Source organism: Pseudonaja textilis, chromosome Z (genome assembly GCF_049901715.1).
Source record: "Pseudonaja textilis isolate UNSWEBS1 chromosome Z, rPseTex1.2, whole genome shotgun sequence".
Lineage (NCBI taxonomy): Eukaryota > Metazoa > Chordata > Lepidosauria > Squamata > Elapidae > Pseudonaja > Pseudonaja textilis.
In genome coordinates, this window is record NC_142008.1 from 102,931,846 (window position 1) to 102,950,897 (window position 19,052).

The 19,052-nt window shown below is 39.8% G+C and overlaps 1 protein-coding gene across 1 annotated transcript in view; it reads right to left on the bottom strand.

Annotated features, from left to right (window-relative positions):
* The window catches only part of SHANK1 (SH3 and multiple ankyrin repeat domains 1), a 97,817-nt gene that overhangs the window by 22,464 nt on the left and 56,301 nt on the right, over window positions 1-19,052 (bottom strand). Inside the window, 4 exon segments of the mRNA XM_087915801.1 lie at window positions 886-969; window positions 2,644-2,779; window positions 4,195-4,319; window positions 4,889-4,971. Of these exon segments, the coding sequence (XP_087771927.1) occupies window positions 886-969; window positions 2,644-2,779; window positions 4,195-4,319; window positions 4,889-4,971 (428 nt within the window).

Sequence of the window (19,052 nt, forward strand, 5' to 3'; positions counted from 1 at the left end):
TTCTGTAATTTTTGATATCTTAACAGAATTAATTCATATGACCATTTTCAGGTTACCGCACCTGTCCTCTTGAATGCTTTGAGGCATCTGTTCTCTATGAAAAGGTGTTTAGGTGGTGACAGAATGTATAGGAATAACATTCATGAACTTTGAGCTAAGCTAACTTTTTCCCAGAATTTGAATATAGCATGTCATGACAGAATGCCCACCAAAACTCAGTAGAAAGTCCACTGAAAACCTTCCCTAGTTCCTCCACCGTATTAGTCTTTTTTCCTGGGGTGTGTGTGTGTATGAGTGTGTGTTCATGTTGAATGAGAGAAAAAAGCAACAGCTTCCATTCCCTTGCTCCCTTCTTCTGGGCAGCTTTGTAAACTTAACCTGTAGCGAAAGGGCTTATGAATCAAGAAAATATGGGCATTTTCCCAGGGGAAATTGCACTGAATTCTGCAGTTGCAGTGGGGAATATATATATAGCTATATATAAATTTGGCATGCATTAATTCCAATAAATAATAAAGGTACGTTGAATGGAAAATATTCAGTATGTTTAGTCCAGTTTAGTTTAACATTTGCAGATAACCAAAGGCATACCTGAAATCCTATAAAATGGTGCAACGCTATTTTTGGCAAATTATAATTAGCATCCATATCAAAGCGTAATTATTTTTTTCAAAAGTTACAGAAGAATACAAGTTCACAGACTATATTGCATGTCCAATATGATATAACCTCCCCGACTATAATGGATATATATATATGTATGTATGTATGTATGTATGTATGTATGTATGTATGTATGTATCATCAATTTGGGACTGAAAGCACTAGAAGACAGGCTGCCCCACACTTTTGGTACAGAAAATGGCAATTCACTGGCATCCTTACCCATTTCCTCCAACTCCGATGTCATAGATTTGGAACGCAAGGAGATGGCTGGAGGGGGCAATCGTCTTGTCTGCTGTGGCGCAGCTAAAGTAACAAAACGAAGCAGTAGGTCTGGGATTTGATCCAAACTTGCTCCAACTCCCCCCGCTAACTTCCCCCACAACTCATTTGTCTCTTTTGAAAAGAATTCTTGGCTCGGTTCACAAAGCTCACTTAACCTGGTTCCTGAATAAATTTATTTGTTTATGCAATATATTAAAGTACAAAACCACCAAATGATGTTAATTCACACAACATGGCTTAGTCATTAAAGCATAAAAGCTTTGCATGTGGTGTAAATGCATGTACTTGGTTTGCTATGCTGTGTGAATATGAATCCATGTTTTCACCTCGGCACTCTTCTTAAAGGTGATGAAGTCTATTCATCTCTCAAAGAATGCAGATACTACTTGTTAGCAAACTACAATCCAGAAAGAAAGGCAGCTTAAAATCAAAATAGAAATATCAAGTCCTGGAATAACAGTAAGGCGTTATCCCTTTAAAGGAATTAGTCGCTTGCCTCTAAAGAAATGTTTTATTTATTTGTATCCTGCCTTTATTATTTTTACAAATAACTCAAGATGATGAACACATTCAACTTACCTTCCTCCTCCTATTTTTCCACAACAAAAACTGTGTGAGGTGAGTTGGGCTGAGAGAAAGTGATTTGCCCAAGATCACCATGCTGGCTTTCATGGCACTAAAGAGTTAAATATCTGAAATGCCCTGGGCCAGTATATTTTTTTAAAAGCTACTAAAAGCTCTACAGCAGATTCAGTGAATCAACCAATAGCCCTCCAGTTGTGATTGAACTTGAATATACAGCTTCAACCATATGGGTCAATAATGAAAGATAAGGGTATTGTAATAAAAGTCCACAGGTTCCCCATATCCCTGCATGCTATCTTACCCCTTTCTGAGGCATATTAACACCTCAAGAACCTTCCTACCCTCCCAGTAAAATCATTAACCTTAATGCTTGAGGTGGGAAATATTAGCAGAAAAACATCCTTGCCTCCTAAGTCCAAGAAGTTCACCATCTAGAACAGGGGTATGAAACTGGATTTCTTTGAGGGCCAGATCAGCATTGTAGTTCTCTTCCACAAGACAGCTGACAGGAGGAATGGATGCCTCCTGCAGCACTCAGCCAACCAAAATGGGGTGAGGGGAGGCCATGCATGGGCTCCCCATACCCAGTTTTGGCCAGCAAAGTGCTGCAGGCTGTCCAAACCGAAAACGTAGTGCAGGGTTGCAAGCGCCCCTCCATGCCCCATTTTGGCTGGCAGGGTAGTGTAGGAAGTCATCCACAGCCCCCCTCACCCCGTTTTTGCTAGCAGAGTCGGTCCTTTGCTATTTCCAGACTGGCTCAACGGGCCAGATTTAAGCACCCCAGATCTAGAAAACCTCAAAAATATATAGGCATTTGCCATATAAAAAGTTATACCATTATTTGTTATTTATTTGTTAAATTTTTCGCCACCTATTTTGCTGTGGCGTACTTTAGGCTACTCTACTATTTCTGTTGGCTAGTTATGGTCTTCCAGCTAAGAATCTTTCCCAATTCTGACCATATTGCAAGATGCCATTGTTAATCCTAAGTCTTTCTGGATGCATAGCAGTTCTCTCCCCTGCTTCCAAATCCATCCGCCTCAGGATAATACACACCTATTAAAAAACTTTTCCCCGCTCAAGGCAACCAGAATAATCTCAGAATGGTACCTTTCTTCCTCATGGCCTCCTCCATCTCTGGGTTCCGTGTTACCATGACAACTTTCACCATCAAGTTGTTGCCCCCTTGTCGAATCATATTGACAACTTGTCTGTGACCAACTTTTACCACATTTTGTCCATTTACCTGAAACAAAAACTGACATTATCCATGTGGGTGTGGAGTTTTGGAGACAGCAAAGAATGCCTCAGTGTTGTCAGTTTTTAATCATGTGCCCTTGTTATTGCTAACATCTCCAACTAGTTCCTTGCCATGTATTCTAATGGCTCTACAGAATGAAGTGAATTACTCTATGCAACCACTTTACCCAATGTGCAATTAATTGATAGGATTAATTTAACAAAATCACCAGCAGTTTAGGTTTAGATTACCGGTATGTTAAATAAGTTTTAGGCTGATTCACAGAAGGAAAATTCATCAAAGGTTGTTATTCGTGAAAGTCTTTTGAACTTCCATGTTATAGAGCAGTCTATCACTAGTACTAGCTCCTATGGGGAGAAGGACAAATGATTGTACATTGTGAGAAAAGAAAGGGATGGAAGTAGATTGAATGAAATTCTATGTCTGATCCAACAGAATTCTTTTTGATCAATTCTTGTTGGTGAGAGGATCATGCATGAGTATGTAGGAAGGTTGTAATGAAAAGCATGAATTTTCAAAATGTGCTGATTAATAACTCTCCAAAAACCCACATCACTAGTAGCTACCATACAAATGTATACTTTCAGAGAAGTAAAGAGAAACCACACCAGGGAAATAGAGTGAGAGGATTCTTTTAAAAATTTGGAATCCGATACAGCTGACCAAATAAGCACTGATACATATCCATATAGCTGTGTCAAAACATAAAACACTGAGAGCTGGAAAGCACCTGCAATGCTATGGATTGTTCTTTTTTATAAAGAGCAGCATTTCTTAACCTTAGGAATGGACTTTAGCTCCCAGAATTCCCCAGTCAGCATGTCTATATTTAGTCACAAAGAAACAAAAGTAGAGGTGTAACTTTATTTCTCTATACAGTCATGCAAAGCGGCCAGGTACGAATCTAAAAGAAATTGATGTAGGATTCTTGAATGGTACTTCCTTCCTTGTGATTACATTTCCCACACCTTCAAATACCATTCTATCAGTTATACCTTTCAACAGTACTTGACCAATCCATCAAAGCTTAGTCAATCTCATCTTTTCTCAAATATCCTGGCACTTTTCTCCCAGTATGCTACTGCCTCATCCATTTCATATGAGAACCATCTGTTGTTTGGGGAATTATCTTTTGTTGTGAGAGCCACATTTTGTTGTCTCTTCCAAATTCTGGGACAATTCCAAATGCTTTGTAAGCTTAACCAGAGCAAACCTTTCTGCATTTTTAAATTCATGCCCATTCTAACACATACACAGCATAAAACTGTATGAGACTTTATATTGGCCAGCAACCACATTCTGACATTACCTTACTGAAAATCCATCGTTCATTTTCTAACAATGCTAAGATTTGTATAAAGAAGTTCAAAGAGGAGTATCAGCATTGTGGCAAGCCATACCTCAATGAGAAAATCACCCATGCGGAGACCAGCTCGCCAAGCCACACCTCCTTCATCCACTGATTCCAGGTATTGCAGAGCAGGAAAAGCAGGTGTGGGAGTGAACTCCTCAATTGGGGTCTGCGCTGTAAAGAGAGAGAGGTGTGAAAGGATGCATCTGGAAATGAGTCCTTGGAAAGCTGGGGAAAACTTACAGCCACAGAAAGTGCGTAGGTTTGGAATCTGCCTTTGGATTTCTGTCATACCAACCTTCTAGGAAACTGAATCAAATTTTTGTCAAGCATACAAATCTGTTTCTACTGTCTCAGAGCACAGGCACAACTCCTTTGTCCTCTCATTTTGAGCATCCAACACTGAACTCCACTGGACTTCTTATCTGGGAGAAAAGTAAAGGTTCTAGCTAACCACCTATTTGGACACCTTTGTTGGAAAACCAAATTCCATGTCACATTTTGCACCCATTTCTGTTGATCCTGATGCATCTGCTGGTAGCTCCACAACATCTAAGGGAAAAGGACATGGTTCCAATGGGAACTATTTATTCTTTATCAGCTTTTCCTAGAGACATACAAAATTGCTGTTAAGCTTGTAAGTTGGTGGGGAATCACTGTGGAAACATGTCCCTCTGCATAATCAGTCAAAACAGCTAGGGAGCACCCTAGTTTCCAAGGATGACCTTAAGTCCCCCTCTCACCCTTAGCCCCTCTTAGCACAAAGCCAAATCCTTCGTTGTCCTTCTTCTGAAGCAGCACTGTCTTCTCTTTAATGATGTAATCACTGTGAAAGAAAGAGATGATATGATAGGTTAGGAGTCATATAGATGTTAAAGGGAATCCCCAATTCTGTTGACCAGTGCAATCCTCAATTGACCAGTGCATAAAGAAATCAGAAGGCATAATATACGGGTTCTGTGTTACTCACATATTGCCAACATAGCATCATTTGTGCAGGTAATTTGTAGTGTACCAGGTCTGCACAACATGCAAGCTCTAATTCTCTCTTCTTCCTCTTCTCTATACTAAGCCCTGATACTGCAAACATAGCAGGCACCTGCTCTCTATAACAATAGGATCTATGGGCCAGAGCCAATGAAGACAGCATTGCTTTGGCCAGAATTCCAAAGACACTGCACAGAATTTTGGCTGCATTAAGCCCCACACTGCAAATGCAAATACTACTCGCTCACTACTCAGGGATGAGACACTGACTAAACCCTGGAAGTCTCAAAGAATCTCCACAAAACAAGATGCAAAAATTATATCCTCACTGCAAAAACAGCATACAGAAGTGTCCTTGTTACTGCCTACTTGAGAAATGCTGTACAAGATGTATAACATACAGCTTTATCAATACATATATAACAAATAAACATAATCTCTTACTGCAAATATATTATATATTGCACGAGACTTTACCACTAAAATAAGTAGGATGGCTAATATAAAAATGGCAAGATAATGCATTTATAATGTGATGTTGCTATATACAGGAAATCTAGCCTGCTGCTCCAGGAAATAATTGTAAAACATAGAATATAACAGTGTATCTTCATGGTATTGCACTCCCTTTACATCCACTATTCTCAATTTTGCAAAAGCAATGCAATCAGTTCAGGCAGCCACTTGCTCTGGCTACGAATATAGCTTTTACAAATTGCACATCCCCTACTCTTTTACAGGGCTCCAAGCCTTCAGATACAATGTGCATTGCTCCATGTGAAAGCATGAAGTACAGCAAAAAAAAAAAAAAACACCCTTAAAAGTCAAGGTGAGCTCCACACCACAGAACAAAAGCATGATACTTAGTTGTCTCATTGTGTGGTCAAAGCTGGTATTCTCTCAAACAAGAGAAAAATAGTTCTCAGCACAGAACAGAATGATAGGAATCCAGACAAGGGGCACTAGTAGTTGCTTAAGTGCCAATTCTACGGTTGGAGTGGCAATGAACAGCACTGCTAAATTTTTTCAAGGCATCAGATTTCTTTCCAAATCCATAAAATTTCCTTTTGGTAGTGTGAACTCCAACTACATGTCATACATGCTGCACTATTTTTCTTATAACAACTATGTCTGATATCCTCTATGTTGTACCAGCAGGTCACCCATTGAGCCATTCAAAATCTATAATCCATATAAAATAACGCTTTAGTATTTTTGCTTCTTCTTCTTCTTTAGCCTGCCTAATATTATCCAAAAGATCAAGTACCATGAAGGCCATATTAGCTGGTAGGCTTGTGAATTACCCAGGCTATACTTATTTCTGCTTGTGTTTATTCATATTATTAATGCACTATTTTTTTCAAATTATTAAATTCTTTTAATCAGATATTCCTCAACTCTTATAACTGTAATAATCTAAATGAACTGACTTTATACAGGTAGTCCTCAACTTACAACACTTCATTTAGTGACCGTTCAAAGTTACAATTGCACTGAAAAAAGTGACTTATGACCATTTTTCACACTTATGACCGTTTTTGCAACATCCCCAAGGACACATAATCAAAATTTAGACATTTGTCAGCCGAATCGTATTTATGACGGATGCTCTTCCATGGTCATGTGATCGCCTTTTGCTTCCTTTTGATAAAGTCAACAGGGAAGCCAGATGCACTTAATAACTATGTTACTAGCTTAACAGTGATTCACTTAACAACTGTGGCAAAAAAGGTCATAAAGGGGGGCAAAATTCACTTAACAAATAAGTGAATTAGCAACAGAATTAGCACTTAGCAACAGAAACAGAAACTTTGAGCTCAACTGTGGTCCTATCTTAAGGATAGTTACATACATTATTTCTAAAACAATTTAAATGTAATACAAGCATGGGAGATAAGAAATTTTATAGAGCAGGCAAGACAAAGAGGCCAGAAATCTAAAAAATAAATTGTGGATAAATAGGCTTAATTGGAAAAATAAGAAAAAGGAACTTCAAGCTGCCAAGTACTAGTTAAAGAAACATGGCGATCTCTGTCAATTAAATAAATGTGATGAAAGTTAGAAAAGACTTAAGACTAAGTAGCAACTGAATTAAATCTCAGGAGAGATAAGATGACCAACATCACGATACTTAAATAACCAAACCGCTGATTTTTTAAAAAAGAAAATATTCTTCTTTTTTTACTCTGGTGCATTTTGATTACACGTATCAATAGGGAAGCTTACTAATTAATCTCTTTAATACCTATTACTTATACAATAAGTTGTATTACACTTAAATGTTGGTCTCAAGACTTGGGTTGGTCAATAACTCTCCTTAAGATCCTACACTGAAGTTCTGATTATCCTGGCCTATTAGGGGGAGTAAGTGTCAATTAAACAGAATTTCTCAACATTATGTGTAACAAACCCATACCCGCCAAGACTGTATTTGCTTTGGTAGATCACAAGTTTGCAGTTGGCTTATAGAATATTCACTTGAATCTGCATCAAAATATAGTACTGGGGCAAACAACAGATTCAAAAAGCTGATATGTGAAGTGAATAAGAAATGGGAGGATGCAGACTTCCTAATTTATGCAGATTTGCACATATGTCCTCCTTCTCAGATATATTTCACTTACAGAGATATTTCTATAAAGGGCCTAACACTGTCTCTCTCACATAGGCAGCAACTGTTGCAAAGAAATGAGATTTCCTGGACAGAGAGCATGATTAGTTGTAGTGAATGCATGCAACCCCAGCTCTCCCAATCTGGCATCTTAGAAATATTAGATTATAATTCCCAAAGTTTTCAATGGTACCGGGTTGAGGAAAACTAATGTGTATACCAACATACATAACAGCATAGCTAACGATGCTCAGAAGTGAAGAAGCATGTCATCCGTCAAGTGCCTTAAAACCTTGCACAAATCTAGCCTCATCCCATATTGACTAATACTTAATTAACATTCCCTAAATATTTTTAGAATTTAAAAAGAAACCAAACAAGAATTCCAGCCTCTACTTCTATATGGGGTTCCATGAGAGTTCTCTGGGAAATCCTTTGGATCTTTCTTACAGCAAAGATCAATACCTTGGGCTTCTATAAAAACAGGAGGAAAAAACAAGTGACTATGAAGTTCTGGTGATGTGCATGGAACATGAGTACCAAGGCAAGCCTTTTCCTTTTGCACCATAATCAATTTTATAACTAGGAATTTTAGGACTTTCTGGTGTCTCTAAATCATAATTTATTGTATTCTCACTGCAGGCCCATGGTTGGCTCATGGTTGCTGAAATCTAAAACTCAGAAACTTCTTCAAGCTCAGCAACCTCTGGAGAATCACAATTTTGAAGGAGGCGTATCATGGAACTAGAGTACTTTTTGCAAATAGATTGGTGAGTTTTCATTAAGAGTCCTCTTGACCAAATGTATTTAGACATATCACCTCAACTTCCTGATATAGCAAGCTATAACTGACAGACTAGCTTTCCATTTATGATATAATCATATGCAGCGAATCCTGGTTGAACAAGCCCTTAGAAACTCTCCATTCTCATGGGTCCAATCTAGGATACAACCAGATGAGCTTCCCGCTGCTGCAGTCTTCATCAATGCAGTCAACAATGTAAAAGGACCAGGAATCTCGACCTTCTAATTAAAATGGGAAAGTGCTATCTTCCATCATTGAAGATGAAAAATGTGAACAGGCTGGTTTATGTATTCAAAGAGTAACATGAATGAACTATAAATCTGAGAATGCATGGATTGTACCATATTCAAATGTCAATGCAGGCTTGCATAAAGTTGCATATTAAGTTTATGTGGGGGTTTGGGAAAAAAATAACATTTAAAATATACATGCAAGAACCAGCACATAATATCTGATTGAATACAACAAAGCATCAAAAAGGTGTCCATTATTACTAAGCACATCTTCAAGTGCCCACAGACATAGAAGTGAACATACACATAAAACTGTATATAAGCACACAGAAACATGACATCTTGCAGGATGATGTTTAAACTTTATGGAAATGTGCTGCCTTTATGCACAGATATGCAGAATAAAAAAAGAACATATTTTAGTGCATGTATAGCACTTAGCACATCATGCTTTACAGGCTTGCTGCTCAAGCTTTTATGTCACAGGTTAAAACAAGCTATAATACAGAGTATGCAGAGAGAATGCATGAATAACAGATAGGTCCATGCATAATATTTTAATTTCTTGTCCACAATAGTCTCAGAATGTTAAATAGTTTAGACTACAGCATTAATCAACAGCAAACCTGCATACAGTGAATGGCACCCATGCATGCCCAGTTGCAGATACACACCCACAGATGTTCATACACATACACAAAGACTTCACAGGCATATATGGATGCATGGCCACACCACGGCAAACCCCCAAAATCGATTATTAGATTGCTTTCCACCTTCCTAAGTCTTCATGTACAAAGCACACCTCCATATAGACACCATGCCAGCCATTCCCACATTTTAAGCTTCCTCTATTAGAGGCAAAAATTCTAAGCAACTGAAAACACCCAACAATCCTGATCCATATGCAGAGCTGCATCTGTACATGCAAACATCCTTACTGACGCACACCCTGAACACACGGACTCCTTTCCAGAAGAGGCATATTAATACCCTCCCACAGCATGAACGCGCGCTGACATACCTAACATCTCTGGCAGGCACCTTCAACCCATCACACACCGCCAGCATCTCTCCTGCACCCCCACCCCGCGGATCCCACTCGCTATCCATCCATCCATCCGGGCGGGCACGCGCAGGTTGAATGGCCGGATGCATGGAGTAGATTGGGGGAGGGGGAAGGCTGTGCGTGGAGGGCGCGAGCAGGGAGCCAAGCAGGCAGCTGCGCTGGATGGTTGACTGAATGGCTGCATGAATGGAATGGCGGGCGGGCGCGCGGGCGTGAATGGGCTGCGGAGGGCGGGCGCGAGGCGAAGGGATGAATGGGGCGCAGGCGAGGGGCCCGTGAAGCGTGAATGACAATCGGCTTGGGGAGGGAAGGGAAGGGGAGAGGAGAGGAAGCATTCGCCGCTTGCCGCCGTCGCGCGAGCCCGGGCCCCACGGCCGGATGCTTGCCGATCGGCTTGCTCCTCCGCGTCCTTCTACCGTACCTGTAGATGTACCAGACGCTCCGGCGCCGGGGCCCCAGGGCCGGCCAGCTTGAGGAGAGGGCCGGCTGTTGCTGCTGGTTCCCGCCGCCGTCGTAGCGGGCCATGGCTCTGCTGCCGCCGCCGATCCCAGGCTCCCAGCCGCCGCTGCGGGGCCCAGCCACATTCTAGGGGCGCGCGGTGGAATGGGGAGGCGGGCGGGGGGCGCAACAGCGGCTGTAGCAGCAGTAGCAGCGGCGGCGGGAGGGCTGCACCATACTCACATCATGGCACCGCAGGAAAGAGGACGACGAGGCGACGACGACGGAGAAGAGTGGGGGACAGACAGGCCAACCGGCCGGCCTTGTTCATTGGCAGCAGAAACCTAGTCCAACGCCGCCGCCGGAGCGAGCGGGAGAGCGCACGCCGACTAGCCGGCACGCTTGCTTAACCCCTTGCGCACAAGAGCACCCGGCGACGCCACGGCACTGCAGGAAGCGGGCGGGCAGGCCAGCCAGATGGTTGGGCCAACCAGCTCAACTCGGCTGTGAGAAGGGGGTGTGAGTTCCTCGGAGCACGAGCAGAGCGCATCGTTCGTAAGAGTCACAGCCCCCAACTCTTGTTCCACAGTACTGTGTAACTTGCAGGAAAGAATTGATTTCCACCAAAGTCATTCACCTTTGCGATAGGTTAAAAAAAGCAACAACACGCAAGTGCAGTCCCCCTCTCCTACATTCAAGGTACGCACTAAGCTAGGTAGATGTTACTAAAACAAAAGATGTTTTGTCTCCTGGTCGTTTTGAAGGTATTTCATTACAAAGATGGAATAGGACAGACAAATAAAGTAATCCAGGCAACACAGAATTGATATATTTTCTGTATTTGCCTCTCTTGTGCAATCAAATTACCTATCTGGGTTCTAAATGTGCTGAACTAATTTCTCCCTATTTTGTTCAATCAATGAGGACAAAAGCTGCTAGATTCAACACATCTGCTTGGGGAGAACTGCTTCAGCTAAGGTAGCAATTACCTGCCCTGCTGTAGATTTCTCAGAAGTATCTATTGGGCAGATGCAAAACCAGAATGCTAATCTACCCTTTTCAGTCTTAATTCAGCACAAAACCAGAGATCAACCAAGCATATGTCTCCCACAAAGCTGCTCCCTGCCAAGAAAAAGTTTAAGAGTTTTACTGTATCTAAATTCTCCTTTGGGTCACCCTCAACTGGTAACAACTCTATTTCCAGTCTGCATTCATAATTTTTCATCCAAGCACTCCCCAATCTTGACCTTGGACAAGCATCTGAGTTAAGTAAGGTCAAATGCAATCCCCTGCTGAAGTTCTCCTGCCTAAATTCTTTGGGAAAAGAAACCATGCTCACAGCTCTGGGAATCTTACATCACACTGGAAGAGAGTTTTAGTTATAAAGGTTCTTTTTATGAACAGCCATGTGAGGAGCTGTGGTTGTCTGACTTCTGTTCAGAGACCTAAATCTAGTCTAGTAGTCAAGGCTCTTTCCTATGAAGCAACTGTGCCAATTCTGGCAGCAGATCCATCCAGATGGATAGCTAGCATCTTGTACTACTGACTGAAAGGCATTGTGGATGTATTTCATCTTTTCCTTCTTGTTTTTTTTTTCCTGGTAAGAGAAAAATCAAAAGGGGTTATAAATGAAAAGTGCTGTCATCCAGACACCTTATAAAATTTTGTTAATGAAGCAGAGTGATAAAAGTCTAGCTTTTCTTGGAGCTAAGGGAGCTAGTATCAAAAATCTCCATTGAATGCAATAAAGGCCAGTTTATAAACGGCCTTATTCCACTTTACTATTTTCAGAATAAGGTCTAATAATTGCTTAGCATTATCTGGTGATATTGGATCATTACACTTCTTGTATCTTGACAGATTCTGTGGTAGATTTTTTGTAAACATCATGGCACATAGGTCAGGGCTGACACTTGGCCTTCCTTCTGAGCAGCGTGGTTTATAATTATATTGCCTACATAGTGCTACAGCCTAGCTCTACATGTTTGATTTCAGAAGTTGATAGCAGGTTTGTGGAATGAGATTTATCTTAAAGCACAAAGGCACACGTTATCCTGAGTTGCAGTTCTGTGGAGATATATTTGGGAGTATACTACCCTGAAGTTGGTGTGGTTTATGAACTACCCTTATTAGTAGGAACTTTCCTTAATCATATTTTTTCCTACATTACTCTTCTTCTCAAAGAACAATCTTCAGACACAATTTCACATACCTAAAATGTGTAATTCTTATTCCTGTAAAGATATGTCTATGTACATTACACATACATATAAGCAGGAAGATTCCTAAAATAATTTTTGCTTGTCTGAATGAATTTTCTTCTGGAAACCTTGATGCAAGGAGGGTTTTTTTGTTTTTTGTTTAAAGGAACAGCATTTTTGGCAAAATCATAGGATGCTAATCTACCACAGTAGGTATATATGGGGTGGGATGAGGAAAACATTAAATGATTGGTGAGCTGATGACTTAAAACAAACTTTCTTGTAAGGCTACAAAAGAGAATCTAGTTTTTGATTTGCAGCTACAGAACAAAATGATAAAAGATGCTTTCAAAATATACTACGTTCTTGGAGAAACAGAATAGAAAAGAATTCAGATATCCTAGTCCTAAATGCAAGTATTTGAAATCCAACCTCTCTAAAATGTTTTATACAGATGTTTTAGAAGCAGCTGTAAACCTGATAAATTAGAACAGCTTTCCCCAGAATTGGGTTCTGAGAGCTGAAGCTAACTAAATGCATTGGATTGGAGAAAGCTGCATTAGAGATATTTCCCAGAGGTCTTGTGCAATTTCTTTGGAAAATGTACATTTTTATAAATCTGTGAGGAAATATACTTTGTTATTTCTACAATACTGCAAGCATAAATGTTGCATGCTGTAATGGACGAGCATATGGAATGTATGCAACATGTAAATACAGTAATGTATATAGAATCTTGTATGGGAACACATAGATATATAGACACAGTGAAATCACAAAAGAGCTATGATATATTCATTAGCAATGATAATTATCACTCAGGCTACACATAATCTGCACATTTCATATAAATGTAGATAATGAAGCTCTAATAATTCAGAAGAAAAAACAGAACTTTAGAAAGAGGGCTTGTTCTGCCTAATAACAGCCAACATTGGTTTAATACTTTCTTCTCTGGACAATTTTATGCTAGGAACTAAGAACTAAACATGCACACCATCCCAAATGTTTTTCCTCTGCAGCATTTCAGGTAAGTATTTATCTTCACAAAGCTACAGCTTATCTCTAAACAGCAGCAAGTGTGATTCACAAAAAGCCAGCTAGAAACATTCCAGGAAGAGAACAAATGAAAGCAAACGTGTATACTGGTTAAAATGCTGGAGTAGGAAAGGACAAAGATTCAAGTCTACTCTCAACCTCAGATGCTCCTGAGGTGACCCTAGGCCATTCACTATCTCTCAGTCTGCTTTACTATTGTGTGAAAACGGGAGGAGTCACCAGCTATATATGTCATCTTCAGCTGTTAGAATATATGATAGGCTAACAATCTTAATTCATAAAAGTGAATTGATACTTGCATCTGTCTGACCTAGTATACAGGTTGAGAAACAACTGCTGTGTTTCAATACTATTTTTCAACTGAACTGAACATGGGACAAAACAAAAAATGCATTGTATTTGCATTCATCATACATAATGCTCAGTAATCTCTCTTGCATTGTGAAGAATTAATATACAGTCCTTAACCATATAAGGTGCACAAACTGTCAAAAAAATGCTCATTCTCATCTTTTCTTCTTTCTCAAACACAAGCAACTTTCCTGAATTCCTGATTTGTCCTTATTACATTTTCTAATTTCAACTCTTCTCATTTCCAGATTACTATAGTATCCTCCCCAACACACAAGATCACCCCCCGCCTCCTTCCAATTTTGTTCACACTCACTACAGGATAAGAACGCTTTAAAAAATTAGTCAATACTGTTGAAGAGGGAAATGTCTCCCACTACTTCGCCCCTGCTCCAAAGCACTTATTGTAGTCCTCCCCCCCCACTTTTGCATTTTCCCCTCCCCACTGACTTCAAACCCTGCCCACTCACCCAGCCTCCTCTGGCCCCATGGTGCTGCCCAAATGGCTCAGGTGGCTGCTGGCCCCCTGGTAAGTTCCATCTTCACTGTTTGGCTGAGAGCAAAAGTTGCTGCTTTGGAAAGTTCTGGGATTACATGGCCATGGTAGGTAAACGCCCAGGCAGCAATCATGCAAGCCCTGTGTTGAATAGCTGGAGGGATGTGCTTGCATAGGATGTGCAGACCCCGAAGCATCGCAACTGAGAGCTCTGGCTGAACTGATCCTGCTTTCAGATTGAAAGCCAGCTGAGTCTGGGACATACTTCCTGCTTGCAGAGCTCAAGGACATTTGCCAAAAGGATGGAATGCAGCACAGCCAAATTGGAGCATCAGAGATTTAGAGGCTCGGAATAACTGAGTTCACTAGGGAGCAAGAGCAGAACAGAAGGACCCAGCAGGACAGGAAGGGCGGGAGTACGGTGTTGGAGTCCAAACCGAACTGTGGAAGACTGAATTGAAACTGAGAGTCACAGTTGGGAATCAAGGACTGTTAAAGAGGGGAAAGAAGCTGCTGGTGATGGAGAACATGTTTCTAACAGCATGTGGTCACAAAGGAGGATACTAGTGACAATAGGGTAGGTGGGCGTTAGCACCAGAGTTTCCTAGTCAAGTATGAAATATGGGGTACAGATGGGAACCTTTTGGGGGCTGGGGGCTGCTAGGAAGAGAATTGGGTGCTGGATGATGCAAAGTGGGCAGGATTTCTTCAGACAGACAGACAGATGTGGGGATGGTGAGGAATTGGAGAAAATTTTCATTTGTTTTAATTACTGTATTCACTCCAAAATATTTAGTCATTTGGCTGTTTCAAATCTCGTTTCAAAGTGACATATAAATTACATAGTAGATAAATTACAGTAAATAAATAAAAGGAAGACAGGGCTTCTCCCATTCAGTTATCTCTGAAGTGGGAAGAATCGTTTTGTATTAAGAGAAATGAGGCACACTTTACTTAAAGGGAGCAGACTAGAAAAATGCATATGAAGGCCCTGGTTTTAGCGGGGAGGTAGGGACAAGTTTATTAATGGTATGAGAGACTGCTTTATATACAATTCTAATCAGTAGTTATTAACCCAATTAATATTAATTTATCATGTGGGAAAGTGGCTTCTAGCCAGTGTTTATCGATACATACGCTTGCATATGAGTAGATACATATAAATATGTTCCATTATACACATAAAAACATATTGTTGCTTATCTTGTTTTACTATTCTATAATATTTGGGAATCACATATCCTCCTTGATTCACTGCAGAACTGTGTTGTATTACAGACAGAATTAAATCATCCTCTGGTCAACATGTAGGACACCAGAATAAGGGAAAGTATATAAAATGCCAATCTCTCCTAGGATACTAATTTCATTTAAATAGGTAAATATCTTGATACTAAGCTGCTAATATAGCTTGCATGACTTTTAAATAGGAGTGTTAAATCTTAGGTATATGCATCATGTATTTGAAGACAAACTATACTTTACACAAAAAGTTAAAATAGTCCTTGGAGGATTGTTATTAGGTGAGAACAATATAAAGCATTTTAAAAATTTGTTTCCTTAGCCATTACCTCAAATTCTCTTTTTTTTTTCTCCATATATGCATAAGATGCCCATGTAAATACAATATTCCTTATGAAAAGTTGTATGGCCACTTAAACCAGTTAAAGTTTGTCAGATAAATACAGATTTGGTTGCAGAGGACTTGTGTAATCAGAGTCTGCACCTGTCTTTAACCTTCTCTGGCACTGCTGCTTGGTTCTTTTCATTTGTGGGCTGACATAAGGTATATAAACTTAAGATTGGAGTGAGTGTTTCTACAGGACTTTTAGTTTAGGCTAGCTGATTCCTACAGCAACCTTTTCAAGTAGAAGGGACAATAAAATTAGCATCATTTGTCCTAGGCAGGACAGGCAGCATAATTAACATCTGATCTACACTGTGGAAACAGCTTCAAGTTTAAAGGAGTCTTTTGTGTTCAGTACTGTCATCCGTATGTCTTCTAATGAAGTGGCACCAAGTACCTCACATCCTGCAATTTCAACCCACACCACTCTGGGGTGCTGTAAAGAGTTTAGACTGCTGCATGGTAGTCAGGGAGAAAATCAGTTATTATTAGCAACGGTCCCTTTCCAGAATTCTCAAACCCTTGCAATTATCTGAGGATGCCCATCACTGATCCTATCCCTACTATATATACAACAGAAGCAGCATTGTTGAACACGGCAGAATAAGTTGTATGAATTCTACTTGCAGGTATGCAGAATCACTTTTCTGAGTGTTGCATTTTCTCAAATCCGGTATCCTTCACATGCTCTGGGTATGCTGAGAGTTATAATCCCAGCACATTTGAAAGACGTGAGTTGGGGGAAAGCTATTTTTTTCCTTTCTTAATAATTAATTATCTGAATTGGGTTTGTTGGTTGTTGTCAAGGACACTGGTAGTGGGCAGAGGAAAAGGGCACAGTCTTTTATGGGTCAGAGAGGGTCCACCCCAAAGTTCTTTCTGCTAACATTCCACCTATAAATTTAACTTAGTAATATCACTTGATTTACTGAGAACATCTTAAGCAACCCTAGATGCCCTAAAACACCTGATATAGCATTGTTCCCAGGAAATTTGAAATAAGGAGCTGCTGAGTCAGCAGCTTATTTAGACAGGAGGGATTAGCTCAGAATTATTGATGCCAGGTCTGTGTTTTCGATTCTTTGGAATTTGAAAAGGGGAAAGAATATAAAGCCAGAATTTTTGAGATACCTGGAAACAAAGTGACAGTATCTTTGCTTAGGCAAGTGAGCAGGCAAACCTCTGGGGCTGTTTGGGAAAGCAGCAGATGAAATCAGAAATCCATAAATATCTGGATTAGGAACAGAGCATTGAATATTTTTTATAGAGGATATCTATGGTTTTTGGATTATTTCACAATGGAAGATGAGTTTAGTTAGTAGCCATTGGGGATTGGACTGGGCAGGGGTTTTCCCACAATACATGAAATTATTAAAATGAGTCTTCTCCCCTCCTAATTATTTTCTTTTTGCCCTTTTACTGGTTTCTAAGGTGAGATCTGGGAAGTATTAAAGCCTTGCCATAGAATGGCAGAACAACTACCAAATCTAACATACAGGCTAGCAGGATGCTGAAGATGGAGTGGGAGGCTCATACTCAAATGCTGAGCCTATTCTTCCTTAATTCCAAGCTTCTTGTGAGACTAATCAAGGTACAAAATAATAAAGCACTTTCTAAATTACAAGTGCTGTGTCAACAATTCACATAACTCAATCTGGAAGTAGTGGGTGCTCTTATAATTAGTCTAATAACAGAGATAAAAAAAATTGGCTGTCTCCTCCACATGCAAGCAAAAACAGCAGATATTATTTTGTTAGTCTTCTGTTAAGCAAAGAAAGTGTCCCTTTTGCATGTTCTGAGAAATACAGAGGGGGGAAATAGGATCGTTTTCCATTGCAGTTTCCAAAACTTTTTCTGAATTATTATTAGCTGTGGTCATAAATTAATAGCAATTTTAGACCTGGCCACATTTAAGCAGGAAGAGATAGAAAAAAACTCAAGATAATAACTATGAATGTGCAATTCACATCAGCTGCCGTCTAATTTAGCTCCTTTGATAAGCTCAAGACTAGCAAGGAAACTAGTGAAGTTCAGCAATAAGATTTCTGCTACTAGCAATAGCTAGACTTGAATAAACTTAAATCCATATCTACTTAGCTATAAAATTTACCATGTAAACAACTGACAGCATTTACTTGCATTCCAACTTATTTCAGAGTTTTGGAGAGGGTGAAAAATGACTATCTACGTATGAAGAGCTCTATTGCTTTGACCACTTTAGGAGAAAGGGGAAAGGAAAACTGGACCTTGATTATTGTTCAGAAATGTTACTTATTTTTAGTCATTCTTCATTACAGCTTAAGATATTTTAAGGAAAGGGAGCTGAAAGGGGAAAAAAACCTTTTCAGGAAACCAAAAGAAAAAGCCTCTCAGTTCCATAGACACTAGCTCTTACGATAAGGTGAGCTACATTAGACCAACATTAAACTTGTAATGTTTAAAACTCTAACACAGGACTGCCATTTTGCAGAAATAGCTAACTCACTAGTACTGCTTTGACTGGTTATCATATCTATTTTTCTTTTTTTAAGATGTTACTCACAATTCAACTTACGATGCTTTCAAAGATTTAATATAATCACCAGACTAAAAAGGACCTGAACTATACCATGCAGTCCTATTTCACAATATATATTTTCCCTATCCTTCCCCCTCCCCATGTTCACACAATTCATACTATCAGAGCAAACTAGATACATCACACTACTACTCATGGAACAGATCATGTGAGATGGCTCATGATAGTGACCAACTCCATTCTGCAGGACTATAAGTAAGTAGTATAAGACCAGTTTCTCTTAATCCATATAAAGAGTTATTTTTCAAGCATAAATCAAATCCTTCTGACAGAGAAACCCTATGCAAAGGTATTAAGCATACCTGCTTTGCTCAGTGGGCCATTCTGACAAGGAAATATGTGTAGGTTTGCAAACTTCCTTGAACATTTTATAGAAGTGTATCAACTGCATGGAATATCTTGATTCCACCTGTGGCTGTTTCAGATTTACTGAATTATTAAATATACAAACA